Here is a 14,925-nt window from a genome sequence, read left to right as displayed (position 1 = left end):
ACTCAATAAAAAACAAAACTAATATTAAAAGATGAAATAAAAAAAACATTGATTGAAAAAAAAATCAAAGAATAAAAGAAAAGAAAGCGAAACACTATTAGAATAAATAAAGCTATGTGAGAAAGAATACAATAAAATTCCCTCCTTTTTTAGTTTATATAGAATTGAATTTTTTTTAAAAATCCAGGTCAATTGGTTTATCAAATTAGGTTAATCTGTAGCTTCGTGTCATGAAAGTGTGAGAAACTAATAAAAAAATTCTTATTAAAAATTAAAATTAAAAAAAAAAAACAAGAATAATATTTTGTAATGACGGTTATAGTAAATCTCCCTCTCCTTCTAGTTTTCACGTAGTTAATGTTCTAATAAACATTTCTTTTGGTCAAAAGTTTCCAATAGGCGAAGGATCACAGAACCCAACAGCTACGATCTACCTTGTTCAGCAAGAAATTAGAGCTTATATAAAACACACAAGTGTATAGGACTGAGCCCACCAGAGGAGAAGCGTTAATAATTAAGAAATTTGAGTTAATACATCTTTGTAGCTAAAGGTTCCTTTACTGTGCAGACTTAAGAAAAATGGGCAAGGATACGGCGAAGAGTTGGTACTCGTCGATCAAAACCTTGTTTGCCTCGTGCACCGGTACTGCATCTAGTGCAAGTAAGAATACAGAGAATGCAGAGAATGCGCGCAAGCTGGCCCGGACACCCACGTTAATCAAAAAAAAAAAAAAAAAAAAAAAAGAATACAGAGAATGCAAGAGCAGCGTCGCCAGCCGGGCCGGAAACAACCATGGTTGCTGCAGCAAAGCATTTCTCTTCCGCCCATAAAGTGAGGTTAATTTAGCCTACCATGTTTGCTTATGGTATCACAAGTTTCTGACAGCCCAGCCCTTGTGAAACCAAGCTTCAAGTGCTAAGAAAGGTTCAACCGAAAGAGGAACAGAGTATCAGGAAGCCTACAAGTTCAGAAGAAAAAACGCACACTGGTATTTTCCCAGAAGGCACTTGGCAGTTGACACAGTTTACGATTACTTCTTTTTCTAGTACTTTCTACATGGATTTTTTTTTTCTTGAAAAAAGAAAGAAAGGGGCTTCTGTATATATTTTCCTAGCAGGCATTGCTATCTGTTAAATATAAAATCAATTCCATTTTCAGATGGTATGTAGTTCATGTTTCAAATTCCTAAATCGAATTGCTTATCTCAAATCTGGCCACACTTGCAGGCAACAGAACGACACTTGAATCGCTGAAGAGGTAATTGACATGAACAAGATAAGTATATATACAAGGGAGAAGGGACTCCATTTGAATATGTTTAATGGGGATTGACAAATTTACCAACTTGGTTTAATTAAAACAAGTAATCAACGGCACAAAATCCCCGCTACCAACAAACGCATAGATAAAGCTAAGGAAGAAGTTGTTTGTTGGACAGGTTAATCCTTAAGTAGCAAAACATTGTATATATTGAGAAAAGGGGCCTGATTGCAAAGAAACCAAAACAAATGACCTCGTTCAGACTCAAAGCTTAACTCCTTTTTTATTCTGTCTGCCAGGCATCCAACATCTTCCATCTTTCTTTAGCTAGAGCACAGAATGTTGCCGACACCCTTCAAAGTTCTCTTGATCCTATGCGATCCAACACTTTGCCATGGCAAGCAGTGCCTTCTTGAGAGAAGAAATAATCATTTCACATTATGCCCTTTATCAACCGAGAAAATGATGTCTTGAAATCAAATCTTGGTATCGTACTAGTCTTTGCTATTCAAATCTTGTGCATCAGTTTAAAAATTCCCCTGTTTTCTTTTTCTTGCTGCTGCAAGTTATGGGTCCAAAGACACCAACAGGTCTACAAATTTGAGAAAATTTGCACTTTCATTCATCAACATCATCAAATTAGTAACAGGTGGAGCTATCGATTCCTGAGAGCTGAGATTTACCGAATTTAATTCAAATATCTTCTATATCTGCCCTTTCTCTTTCTTTCTCCAAAAGGACAGGAGTTCAAAAAACTGCAAAAATGAACATGAAAAAAGGGCACATATAGTAAATGAATTGACAGCGCAAGCTAGTTTAAAAAACATATTATTTATTACCAGTTCTTCACTGTGTATGTCTTTTCTTATTTGTTCCATTTTTCACCTTACGAAGACATTTTATTATTGCCCTTCAAATTTAAAAAATCAATTAACTAATCAACGCATACCGTCTTTTGTTCTTCCTTTTTGGTACAAGATTTTGGTACCAGAATTTGCCAAGAGTACTCCTCGTACTTGCACAGGTTCTCTCTTCCATCCACCTCTGGATCATCTTCTTGTTTTTTTTGTTTCTCTTCTTCAGATTCATCGAAAGATGGAAGCTCCAAACTAGGGTCTGCCTTAAAGCTACCTTCCTTATCTTTGAGGCCCAGTTCATCGACCTTTTCATGATCAGCAATGTTATAATACTTTGAATCTCCTCCAACAGTCCTGGACCTAGTGGTTCCAAATTTCGTCCCAAAAAATGGGATATACTTCATTTCTAGAGAAACAACCTTAAAGATGAGGCAAGAGGATATAAAGCTACATAAGAATGGTAAAATTAAAACGAAAAGAAATATAATGAAAACGAAGCCAAAGAAAATACATGGAAGAAGAAAGGGTAGTAAGATTAACAGAGTGCTAGTAGCAGAGAAGCAGTTCAATAGTCTCAATAAAATGGGGCGTTGGAGAGGCATTATTGGAGATTGCTTTTGTATTTAGTTTTAGTATAGGTTTTTTGTTCCAGACGATTGGTATACTCGGGTTTCCTTCATGAATTTCTACAGATTTTCTTGGGTTCATTTGGAAGGTGATGTTACGTGGAGGTGAGCGAGGGTTTTCGGGAACCATTTTCGACGCCAAGAGCGTGATGTGGAGTTGGGAATGATGTGCGGGCGTTACTGGTTTGGATCAGTTCTATCCATACGTGGAATGTTCGGAGAGATTGAGGTAAGCATTTTCATGAGTGAAATCTTTGACGCGAGCAAGTTAGGAGGTTTTCTTTTTTGTTTTTGGGCTCTTTGCACGCATGAGTTGACACTTTCAATTTTCCATGTGGCTACTGTTCTGTGATCCTTCAGGTCTCCTCTCCTACTGACTTTCTATGAGTTATTCTTCGCAGAGAGCAGATCCTGATAGCCATTTTGCCAGGGGATCGTTGCATCGGAGCTAAACGTCTAGCAATATTTACATTACTGTTGGGAAATCCAACTGATGATGTGATAGTTGTTAATTGAAAGCTAAGCATACTAACACAATATTTAACATAGTTCGATAAATTATTTACATCTATGGAAAAAATAAATATTATTAAAAATAAAAAATGAATAGAAAACAAATACAGAGAAAAAAAATTAAATTCACTCTAACTTAACTCCAAGCTTACACACACTGCTGCATATGGTAGCAGGGCTGCTGCCCATTGCAGCAGCTCCTCTTTCTCTCTTCTTCACTTTACTCTCTACACTTTCTCATCGCTCTCAAATAATTATGTCTTTTTTATAGACATCAAATTATAAGGTTTTTTAGCACACTTGTCAATTTCGATGGGACAAGAAAGCCTTAATACATGCCACCAATTATAACACTAATAGTATTTCCACTTGCTTCATAATGGAGTATTGTCACAAAATAACAATATTATAACAACTACCGGTCATCTTCAAGCCTCACCCTGTCCTCTACCTCTTCCCCCACCCCACCCTGATCGTCAAAGGCAGACTAGAGAATCAAATTTTTTTTTTTGTGTGGTTTCAAGCAATTTAGGTTTCTAGGTTAGAAGAATAATGTTTTGTCTTTTATCATGTCCCAAGCTATGACAGGCCCTCATCATTTGCCAAGTATGAAAATGTATCACTTTTAAAAATCCATGCTATCACGTTTGACAGAGGTTAAAAGGTGAGGAAAATCATTGAAGATCGCCGCTCCTGTTACGGAGGCAATCGCCACTCCTTTACGGAGGCGATTCTTACTAGAGACAATCGCCACTCCTATTACGGAGGCGAGTCTTGGAACATCTAAAATCATTGAAGATTTTATATATATATATTTTGTATTGTATTTTGATGAACAGAATTTTCATTCGATAGTAAAAATTCACCCACTGCCAACCATCTTCCTTGTTGCGAGTCTACTGTCCATTGATATTTCTTCAGTGTCATCGATTCTTCGCTTGCAGGCCACTCGATGGCAGACCCATTGTCAGAGATGATCTAAGTTTAAATGGGCTGGCCCACTAAATCATAATGGGCCATAGGCTGAAGCTTTGTAATGAAAAGGGGGCCATGGGCATGTGAAAAACGTGGGGGTCACCTGCTTTTCACGGGCTCTATTAGCGGAATCCTTACCTTCTTGTCACGTGAACTCCGCGGGCCCCCATTGCTTCAACAGTCTTTTGCGACACCAAACTTGGAGGCAAGGACAACCGGGGGGGGGGGATCCAAGGTTTTTTTACTAGGTGTTAATTTTCACACGCTAATTTCACGTAAAAGTATCATAATAATCATCACTTTAATAACCTCTCTCTCTGTCAGACCACTTGTCAAAATGTTCAGGCGCTTGTGTTTTTATTCGTAAAATTGATTTTTTTTATTAAAAAATAATATAAATGTTCCGGATACTTTCATTAATTTTATGAACCTCAAAATGACCATATAAATTTATATTAGCCCTGTAATTTATAAGACTTTTATTAGTGATTTTTAAAAATTAAATTCAGAATCTAACTAGTTAATTTATATCTTTAAAAAATTTTATAAAATTAATTGTTATTCTTTTTAAGAGGTAGAAAATCTCTATCCTAATCTTAGAACCAAAGGTGAATGTACCTGGAGCTTGAGGTCTCTTTATACACATAATTCATCAATTTGCAAACAAAATAAATATAAAATATAAGCTTAAGTGGTTCGCTACTCCAACCAAACGCAAATTCTATTATTTGAGGTAGCTTTGTTTTTTGCAAAAAATATAAAATGCGGTAAAAAAATGACATGAAAAGAGTAGTCATAATTAGAATTGAGTCAATTGATATATCTTGTCAAATTTACTATTCAAATTATAAAATTATAATAGCTCAATAAAAATATATAAAAAAAATATAAAGATATTTTCTTGATAAAAAAATATGTTAAATTTTAAAGTTTGTGACCAAGGTCATTGGATCCAAGATATCCAATCTGGATAAATCATGAAGTTCAAGTTCAATTTTTAACCAATTAAATATTAAATAATAATTTTTTAAAAAAATCAATTATACAAGAGAATTAAAAATAATAGCAATTAAAATGATAAGGATCAAAATTAAAACACAAAATAATTTTTATATTTTACTGGAGGGTGAAATTAGAAAGAAAAATCAGTTGAATAAATGATAAAAAAAAAATCAAAACAACGAGGGTCACAATTGACATGAAAAATAAAAAACAATGTTTTGATAAAATAGTGGAATTAAAAAAAAATATTAACTTTTATGAAATGATCAGGAAAAAAAAATTAAAAATCAAAAGAATAAGGATCAAATTGAAAAACATAATATCATCAATTTAAATTAAAGGAAATTGAAAACCAATAAAACTTTTACAAAAGAGCAAAGATAAAACAAATAAAAATCCAAAGATTAAAGATTAAATTGTAGAATATAATATTTGATAAGTTGTGATTAAATGATGAAATTGAAAACAAATAAAACTTCTATAAAAATGATGAAACTAAAGATTATAAATTAAAAAAATAAGAACTGGAGTTGAAAATATCAACAATCAATAAGATCAAGCTATAATTTTTTGAGGAGAGAGAAGAGAGGAAAAAACGCGTCTATTATTGACAAACCATACCAATAATCGATACACGTTGCACCAACATAAAAAGAATATGATGACTCTTCCAACGACACAATAAAATGACATTGTTTTACCTTGAGAGGCGCTAAACACGCCACTTAAAGAGCATTAACACCTTCTAACCGCCTCTAAGTGTGCAACATGCGCACATCTTATTTTGTTTTGTTTTTTTATTTTTTTTATTTTACTAGATATGAAAGTGTTAAAAAAAATCATAGTGAAAAAAATTAAAAAGACCCTGACTTCATATTTGTTTTATTTTGAAGGTATCATCATCATTTTATTGTTTATTATATTTTATGTTTAGTCAAACAAGAAATTGTTTCCTAGCTTAAATTATAATAGTGAAAAAAATATTATATAAAATCATTGACACTAGGTTTAAGTTTTTTGTTTTCAATGGTGTTTTGATTGTTGCAATCAAGTTGCAAAATACTTATCTGTCCCCGTTTTGTTGGGCATTGAAAAATATATAAAGTGAAAAGATTTTAATATTTTTTAAAATATGCTTTAGGTTTTCTGGATGAAGAGACAAAAATACTATCATATTGTTCCAATTAATATTAACAATAGGTCTCGAGTTACACTATTTTATGAGAGGTTTTAGCTTTTTTTAAATATTCAGTCTAATTAATAAATTTTATGTTTCAACATAAATTTAATATTTAAAAAGAATCATTTTAAATCAAATCATCGATCTAAATAATTAGTTGTTGGTTCAGACTCAATAATAACATAATATTTAACCTTCACTGTTTTTTCACAGGTTAATAGGTAAAATATTTTTGGCACGCCTCAATCAAATCGAAGGGTGAAAAAAAATATCACTCCTGAGATTCCCTTTTATTCTCCTTCTCCCCTCACTCTTTTTTACCATAGAAATTTTTTAAGAAGAAAGCATTGAGCTCACGAGAAGAACATGAGCAGTTCCACATGGAATCGTTTGCACCATTTCCGGCTAGAAAAAACAAAAATACCTGAGTGACCAGACCCGGGCACGAAAATCCAACTCACAAACACAAATATACCGTCGGCAGATAGCCGGAGCCAGCATAACCATTCCACGGCCACGGCCGGTTCTGTTCACCAGAAACCACCCAACTCTTTAAATTGTCAATTCTTCTATATTAATTACTCCAGTCCAGGTTTGGCTCAATCTATATTTTCGTTTCTCTATCTATTTATTTTATTCATGGGCTTTGTACTACTGTCTTTCTTGCTCTTCTTGAGAGAAAAAATTCTGAGTTTTGGGTTTGCTTTTATTTTTTGTTCTTATGGTAATGAATTAGACTTACTGTAATGAGAGGAAAAGGGAATCAAAATCAAGTCGAGGAAGAGTACGAGGAAGATGATTTTGGTTCTAGAAAAGACGGGCCGTCTTCAAGTTTTACAGTGAACAACAATAATTCCAGTAAAGGTTTTTTCTTTTTTACATTTATTGTACTTGTATTAGATCCAGCTATGTTTACGTTGCTTTTCTACAAGGTTGTGACTGTTGATGTTCATTCCTTTCTTTATGGTCAAATTTTGCATTTTTTTTTTAAATCTAGACATTGTGCAACCTCTCTGATTTATTTGCTCAACAGCAAATTTTGGAGCTTTTATTGTGTCTTTTGGTTGTGAAAATGGCGTGTTTTAAACGGGGTGTTGAGTTTTGTTTAGTTCTATATTTTTGTGATCTGGGATTTGGATGTCAGATGGGAAGAATAGTGACAGGGCTAATGCAATAAGATCGAAACATTCCGTCACTGAGCAGCGAAGGAGGAGCAAGATCAATGAGAGGTTTGTTGGTTTATTTTTTTGGATGGACAATTAGTATTTAAATATGTAAGTAATGCAATTCTGATTTTTTTGCTCACATGATTCTCTTTTCTTTGTTCAAGTCACCGGCCTTTTTGTTGCGTACACTTTCATCTCAGTGAAGGGAGATATGGGTAAAAAGTTCGGCCAGTCTGAAAAATCAGTGGTATCTAGGGCAATTTTTGTTTACACTGGTTCAGTTAATGAATCTAGAACACAAGGATGATTTGATTTAAGAAGGGCATTTTTTAGGTAGCTTTCTTTGCAGTGGTTGTACAAATGTGTAGGGAATTAAGTCAATGCATTAAATAATGCAATTGAGCTGAGTTGAATCACTTCACTTGCTAATTGTTATTTGTAAGTCTCAAATACACCAGTTCCCGATACAATTCTTATTGTGCACTCGAATTGTTCTCATTGTCTAGTTTTCTTGGTTTTTTTACTAAAGTTCTGGAGCTTTTTCTAGAGATGGTTTCAGATTAGGTACTTACTGATTCCAGGATTCTTCATTTGTCATGTGACTATTGCTGACCCATACATTCAAATTTGTACCCTTTTTTTTATCAGCTTTTGGTCATGCTGTAGTGTTAAAAAATATAAGCGCACTTGTATAGCTTGGCATAATCTTAATACTGATTGCGAGGCTTGCATTTTGTGCGTGTGACTGCTGGCAAGGCAACTGTGTATCATTGTGGATACCAGTATCTCAACAAATGGTCACAAGTCAAATAATAAAAAAATTTACCGGAAATTTCAATGTTTGATGTTGCTTTACCATAAAATCTAGGATATTGATTGAACATTTGGTTATCAGTCAAAATTTTGTTTTCTCATAAACTATAAAATCTGATATAGCTTTATGAACCAAGGTATTTTTCTTTCAGATTTCAGATATTGAGAGATCTTATTCCTCATAGCGATCAAAAGAGAGATACGGCATCGTTTTTATTAGAGGTACACAATATACAAGTGACACAAACTAGAGAATACTTGTAAATTCAGCAGATAAGATTTACCATTCAAGTTTCTTGACTACATATTAATGCTCCTTTGCAGGTCATTGAATATGTCCAGTATTTACAGGAAAAGGTGCAAAAGTATGAGGGTCCGTACCAGGGATGGAGCCCTGAGCCAGCAAAGTTGATGCCATGGGTAAAGCTTTAATTCCTGTATATGTTGTATACTTATGACCTTCACCCATGTATTTTGGATTATGATCTGCTACACTCTAGGTGCTGACATATCCACTGGTTATAGTCTGCTAAACTCTGCAGGTAGAATGGTTATGACTTAGAGAGAGAATTTGGAACTGATGATAGAATTTAGTAAGGACTTGCTCATGCATTCAACTTGTGTGTTATGATGTTTTATATTATAACTTTGAGGGAAGAATTTTCATCTAGACAACATTTAACAGCCAGAAATCTTCATAATACAAAATGAAAAAAAAAGAAAAGGAAAACTGAGATGAATATTCATAATCAAGTAATTGAAAATTTTATTTTTTCTTTTCGAGTCTCAGAATGTTAACCCTATCAGTAGACCACGGTTCTATTTATGTTTGACTCGAATCCTGTTCCTTATGGATCGATTGACATAATAAAATTGTCATAAAACTGTCACAGATAAAAGAGTTGCAGTTGAAGTAACTTATTTGATATGCCTGTACTAAAACTGCCTTATTTTTAACTCCTTTAAAGCTTTTGGTTTTTGACTCATCAAACTTGAGCAACAACGATTGGTTTTAGATTTGGGGCTCATTTTTTTTTATGGTGAGCCCTTTCTCTTTAAACTTATTCTGTTTTGTTTTTATCAAGTTCAGGTTATCTAAAGGCTCTTGCTTCTAGATGTCCTTAAAAGTAGTTGCATTTTGGTTTGTGATGGGGGAATGATATTAATTTCTTCTATTGGAAATTTTCTGGTGGTGAAGAGCAATTGTGGATTTCTTTTCCATTTGAACACGTTACCTTTTTGACAATTAAAAAAACTCTCACAGTAACTCGTTGGTCTTCTTGAAACAGAGAAACAGCCACTGGCGCCTTCAAAGTTCTGTCGGTCACCCTCAAACTATTAAAAATGGTTCTGTACCAGGAGAAACATTTCCAGGTAAACTTGATGAGAATAACATTGCTCTCACACCAGCCATGCTTCCAAGCACACCGAATCTAGTAGAATCCGACCATGTTGCTTGCAAAGTGTTGGAACACCAACCTGAGCTGGCAAACAAGGTTATGCCTCTTCCCACACCTGCTCCCATTCGAAGTGTTGGACTTGTTGCTCACCCCTGCCAGCTACCAGTCTCTGATGCTCAATCAGCTGAGTGTCCCATCACCAGTGAAATGTTGAACCAGCAGGAGCTGGCAATTGAAGCAGGGACAATCAATATCTCCAGTGTTTACTCTCAAGAGTGCGTACAATCTTGTAAGATTTTTGAAGTTTTTGAAGTCCTGGGCGTTCAGCTATAAGCTGACAACTAATACGGAATTTCATGCAAATCAGGTTGCTGAATACTCTTACGCAATCACTGCAGAGTGCTGGTGTAGATCTATCACAAGCCAACATCTCAGTTCAGATTGATCTTGGAAAACGGGCAAATAGAGGGCTGACCCCTGGTACATTGACATCTAAGGTATGAGGCTGGTAATTTAAAGTGGTCAATAAACAACAGGTCTTGTTAGGAAGCAGTTGTAAACTTGTAAAGATTATGATTGTGCTTGATTGAGCCAGTTTTACATGTCTTCCATTGCTTTCTAGGATCCTCAGAATCCCCATCCTACCAATGAAATGATAACCCACCTTAGGGATGCAAGTGGAGGAGAGGATTCAGATCAAGCTCAAAAGCGGCTAAAGACATCATAAGGCACCATGGGATTTATCAAGTTTGCATTCGGTTTTCCTTTGGTTCCCATTATCAGTCATTGGGTTAATGTACATGCTATGCTTTTGGTTCCTCAGATTCTTACATACTTCATGGAATCATGTTAAGAGCTGTCACCTTAGATGATATGTTTCAGTGGAGTTGCTTAGATTTGTGGCCATTTCCTGCCATGGCCATATCGTGGTTTTAACGTACATATTAATTAAAAGCCCTGTTTGGCATTGCCCCATCCAACCACATTCTTTAGTTTTTTTGATATGTTAATATCAAAAATAAATTTTAAAAAATATTATTTTACTACATTTTAAAGCAAAAAATAAATAAATTAAAAAACAGTTTCTATCATAACCAGTTCCTTGGGAAAAAACTGCTTGATTATATTCAATACAGGATGTAGCGTGTCTTGTACCACCAAGGAAAGCGTCTATGCATGACCAAGTTTTATCATATGTTCCAGCATCTTATAATACAGCTGGAATGCTCTGCTGTTTGTTGGATGTTTGCTTTGGATGCAGAAACTACATCTTAGAAGACGGCATCCCATGCGATCGATCAAACAATCCTGTCTCCCCAAGCGCCTGCAAGATTGCATGCATGACTTTAGGATCGGTAACTGTCTTAAGGGAAGCAATCTTTTACGCGAGCAAGTGTGATCATGTGATAATTCTGCAGACTGTACCACAGAAAGGTTCTTAATAAAACAAGTGGAGAAAGAAAAAATATCTATGACTGGATGATCGAAACATACAGCCAATGAACCTGGAAGTGGAGCTAGGATACTCTATTCCCTTTATTCACTGTTGTGCTGCATTTTGTTTGATCACCTTTAGCTTTAAAGGAAAAAAAGAATTCCACTGCGTAACACTCTAAATACTTGAATATATATATATATATTTCCAACAATGAAATGAAAATTCTTAATCAACTGAATCAAATAATAATCTGTACAAAGCAAGTCAATTTGCCCTAATTTTTAAACATACCGGCATCATAACCTACCATTGTTCACCCCATTAAAACAAGTGAAAGAACACATGATATCTATAGCATTAAGTACATATTTCCCAGCCACCATGCACCTCTTCAGAAACACCAATAAGCGCTGCTTGCTTTTTCCTTTTGGTGGTCCTTTTCCATTCCTTGAAGGTGTTATTCTTCTCTCTCCATAATCTCCTGAATTACCACCACTCTAACTTGGACTACCTGTGCCCTTCTTCGAATGTTTCTCATCTTCAATATCCTGCAACACCCATCAAATTTTCCACTCATCTACCAATTACAGTACAATTCCGTAAAAGCATCTTAGCCTAGCATGCCCATTCTTTCTGACCTAATGATGCATTTTGCAAAGCAGGCATGCTAACTGGAATAAAAGGCCCTGCCTTAAACAACATCATGAGAGGAAGATAAAATAAGAAATCGCAAGATGAACTTACAGAATTGCCAATCTTGTCGAAATCATCATCAAAGCTCACATCACCGTCATCTGAAAGATAATGCAGATAGTTGAAACACTGAAGGCAACAACGAAAGAGGGAGCATTGGAGATGATAAAAAAAAAAAAATGCATGTCATCCTGTTCATGGATTGTTATTAATGAATTCTGCGGAGCAAACACCCATGCATTGATGAATCATGTCAACCCAGATGGCAGCCCAACAATTCACTGAGAAAGGATCAACCATTGATTAAATACCAGTGTACTGGGAAAATTAACAATGACAAAGCTTTTAACAATATGATTATGAAGTCAGATTTCCTAAGAGTGTAATATGCTGATAATGGCAATATTCAAATTCAGAATGGTCCCAGTGGATGTCTCTCTGACCAAAGGGGGTGTTTTAGGATTACAATTTCCAAAATATAGTTTCGTACAAGGCATATGAGCATGCTAACTTTAGGTAATCTCTCAAAACCAATTGCACATTCACCACCAGTCCAAAGAATTAAAATGATTGCGTAGAAAATCAAGAGACCCCAAGGAGAAGCAAGTAACTAAGCAATGTGAAATAAGGAAATCTCCGGAAACCAATTGTACATTCACCACTTGTCCAAAGAATTGAAATGAAATTGTAAAAAATCAGAGACCCCGGGAAGCAAGTGACCAAGGAAGCAGTGTGAAACTCAAGCTGTGAAACAGCTTGGTTTCTTCACAAGGATGCTAGGCAAAATGAAAACGTACTCTATAAGTAGAAAATGCTTCCATGCACAATGCAAGTATCAGAACCAAATAGTCAAAATAAAGTACAGAGTGAATATGTTAGAAGTCACGATTGAAACTAACAGCGTTGAAATAAACTTGCTTATAAACCCATATGTTGAAAGAATATACCCGGACCACCATCACTGTCCTCAAGATCTCCCAAAAGAAACGAGTCCAACTCCTGCTCATCTGAGGATGCCTTACTTTTCAGGCTCTTTTCTGTTGATTCTGATTTGGAAGAATTCTCCCCAACCCCTGAACTTTCCTTTGCCTTTTCATCATTCATCTGCTCTTCTGCTTTGCGCTTAACCTCCTCCGTATACTGCTTCTCGTACCTGAATTTTATCCATGAAAAGCAAACATGGAAAAATAAGACCTATGTTGTACTATTTCATTAATTCCACAAGAGCCTTTGATACACAAATTCATTTGAACCTAAAAAAGTTTACAAAATCAAATGCAAATAACCACTCCAGTCTTCCTGTTCTGTGATTCATAGACGACAAAAGCAAGCAGTTTCAATCTCCATGTAAAGCACGAAAACTGCTGTAAATTCACAAATCACATTAAAAGCCATCTACATGCGGCAATGATGATCAGTGCATAACACAAGCTACATATGATTAAGCTGCATAAATTTTTTTATCTTCGTAACTCAAAGAAATGCTTAATAAATCTAACTGAGTAAATCAATATGGATTTTCCTCAATTCTCGTCTGTCCATTAAGCATTCATGATGGCAAACCCAAAAACATAAAATCTTTTTCAACCATTAATCAAACCGGAAGGGAGCTTCAGAAAAAGAATAAAAACGTACGTCGCAACGTGAGTGCTGACAAGCGTGAAATAAATCCTCCAGAATCTCCTTTCTTTCATCACACGCGGACATAACTCATATCGCAACTTCGAAATTTGCTGCAATTAACAATTTAAAAAGAAAACACACACACAATTATAGTCTCGGTCGTTCCACGTTTCATACACAGAAAGAAGAATAACCAAAAACTAAATTGAAAATACCTTAACAGTGGTGAGAACAAGAGTGGCATGCCTCTCCTGCCATTCACTGAGATCCTTGCGTACATTTGACTCCGTTGCCTCCACATCAGACGGCTCTCCTTCATCTACACCATCAAAATCAACAATCCGATAAGAACAATTAGTCAAAAATCATAATCACATTTTGAGAGATGTGAACTACCTTGAATTGGAAAGTTCTGGAAGGTACTAGAAGTTAATCCTTTAACAAAATCTCTCAAATCATCAGTAACACCAAACTTCCGGAGCTCCGAATCGGAGACAACAGGACCAGAACCCGAAGAAGAAGCAGAGGAGAAGGCATTAGTATTGACGATGGAGAGAGAGGATAGCTGAGGAGGGATAATATCGGAAATGGACTTGAATTGGATCGAATCGGCTTGTTTAAGAGCGGCTATTTTGAGCTGATCGGCTTTTTTGGAAGCTTCTAAGGCAAGCTCTTTGGATTTCTTGGCGGTTTCAGTGACTAAATCGGCGATTGTGTTGGAAGAAGTTGTAAGGGTTTGGGATTTCTTCGCTGCTTCTTCTGCGAATACCTTCGCTCTCTTCCAGAAGTCTTCCATTTTTTTTTTCCTGTGTTTTTGTTGTGTTGTAGATTTTCTTACGTTTTCAATTTGTGAGATATAATATTTGCTTGCAGAGGTGGGGAGTTTGTTAATGACTTTCAGGGAATGGTAAATGCGATGACGTTTTATTGTCGGTGTTTTTTTTTAATGCTCCTTCTCTCTACATCAATTTCCTTGTCAACAATAGTTTTCTTTTTATTCATTATTAGTTACTTGTATTTTCTTCTTAAAAAAAAAGAAAAAGAAATTATCGTTGCAACGATTGGTAGGAAGGCTGAACATTTAGCGAGTGCTTAACAAAGTGTTAGAAGTAAAAAATATATGGATTTTAAAATTATATTTTATTATACTTATATTAGAAATAATAAGAAAATTTTAAAAAATATTTTAATATAATTCCAAACAAAAAAATACTTTATAAAAATAATAAATATTATAATTTCAAATATACACTTACAAAAAGTATATAGTGCTATTTAGTAATGCATTAAATGATTGATATTATAGTGTTAGGTGTTTTCTAATTAAAAATATTTTATTTTCATTATTTATTTATTTTTTATATCAATATATTAAAAT

The 14,925-nt window shown here is 34.9% G+C and overlaps 2 protein-coding genes and 1 long non-coding RNA gene across 7 annotated transcripts; 2 read left to right on the top strand and 1 right to left on the bottom strand.

The window, feature by feature from the left end:
* Positions 1-748: 748 nt before the first annotated feature.
* On the top strand, positions 749-3,231 carry LOC118039999 (uncharacterized). The gene is made up of 3 exons (XR_004686000.2): positions 749-989; positions 1,228-2,973; positions 3,105-3,231. It is a non-coding gene; the product is annotated as an uncharacterized lncRNA (long non-coding RNA).
* Positions 3,232-6,682: 3,451 nt separating this feature from the next.
* Positions 6,683-10,773, top strand: LOC118040000 (transcription factor BIM2). 5 transcript variants are annotated; one of them, XM_073410987.1, is made up of 9 exons: positions 6,702-7,006; positions 7,151-7,272; positions 7,559-7,643; positions 7,745-7,795; positions 8,546-8,615; positions 8,718-8,813; positions 9,683-10,068; positions 10,161-10,290; positions 10,416-10,773. In XM_073410987.1, the coding sequence occupies exons 2-9, from the start codon at positions 7,161-7,163 to the stop codon at positions 10,518-10,520; spliced, it is 1,035 nt and encodes a 344-aa protein (XP_073267088.1). In that variant the 5' UTR covers positions 6,702-7,006; positions 7,151-7,160; the 3' UTR covers positions 10,521-10,773. The 5 variants fall into 5 exon arrangements, with proteins under 5 accessions (XP_073267089.1, XP_073267088.1, XP_073267087.1 ...); XM_073410986.1 differs by having other exon boundaries at positions 6,704-7,006; positions 7,151-7,278; XM_073410988.1 differs by lacking the exon at positions 10,416-10,773 and having other exon boundaries at positions 6,683-7,006; positions 7,151-7,278; positions 9,683-10,082; positions 10,161-10,224.
* Positions 10,774-11,442: 669 nt separating this feature from the next.
* LOC118040001 (uncharacterized) lies at positions 11,443-14,410 on the bottom strand. Its single transcript, XM_035046859.2, has 6 exons — positions 13,944-14,410; positions 13,763-13,866; positions 13,560-13,657; positions 12,872-13,077; positions 11,976-12,025; positions 11,443-11,779 (listed from the first exon to the last, which is right to left on the bottom strand). The coding sequence occupies exons 1-6, from the start codon at positions 14,341-14,343 to the stop codon at positions 11,729-11,731; spliced, it is 909 nt and encodes a 302-aa protein (XP_034902750.1). The 5' UTR covers positions 14,344-14,410; the 3' UTR covers positions 11,443-11,728.
* Positions 14,411-14,925: the final 515 nt, after the last annotated feature.

This window comes from Populus alba, chromosome 8 (assembly GCF_005239225.2).
Source record: "Populus alba chromosome 8, ASM523922v2, whole genome shotgun sequence".
Taxonomy (NCBI): Eukaryota; Viridiplantae; Streptophyta; class Magnoliopsida; order Malpighiales; family Salicaceae; genus Populus; species Populus alba.
This window is presented reverse-complemented; position numbering and strand designations above follow the sequence as displayed.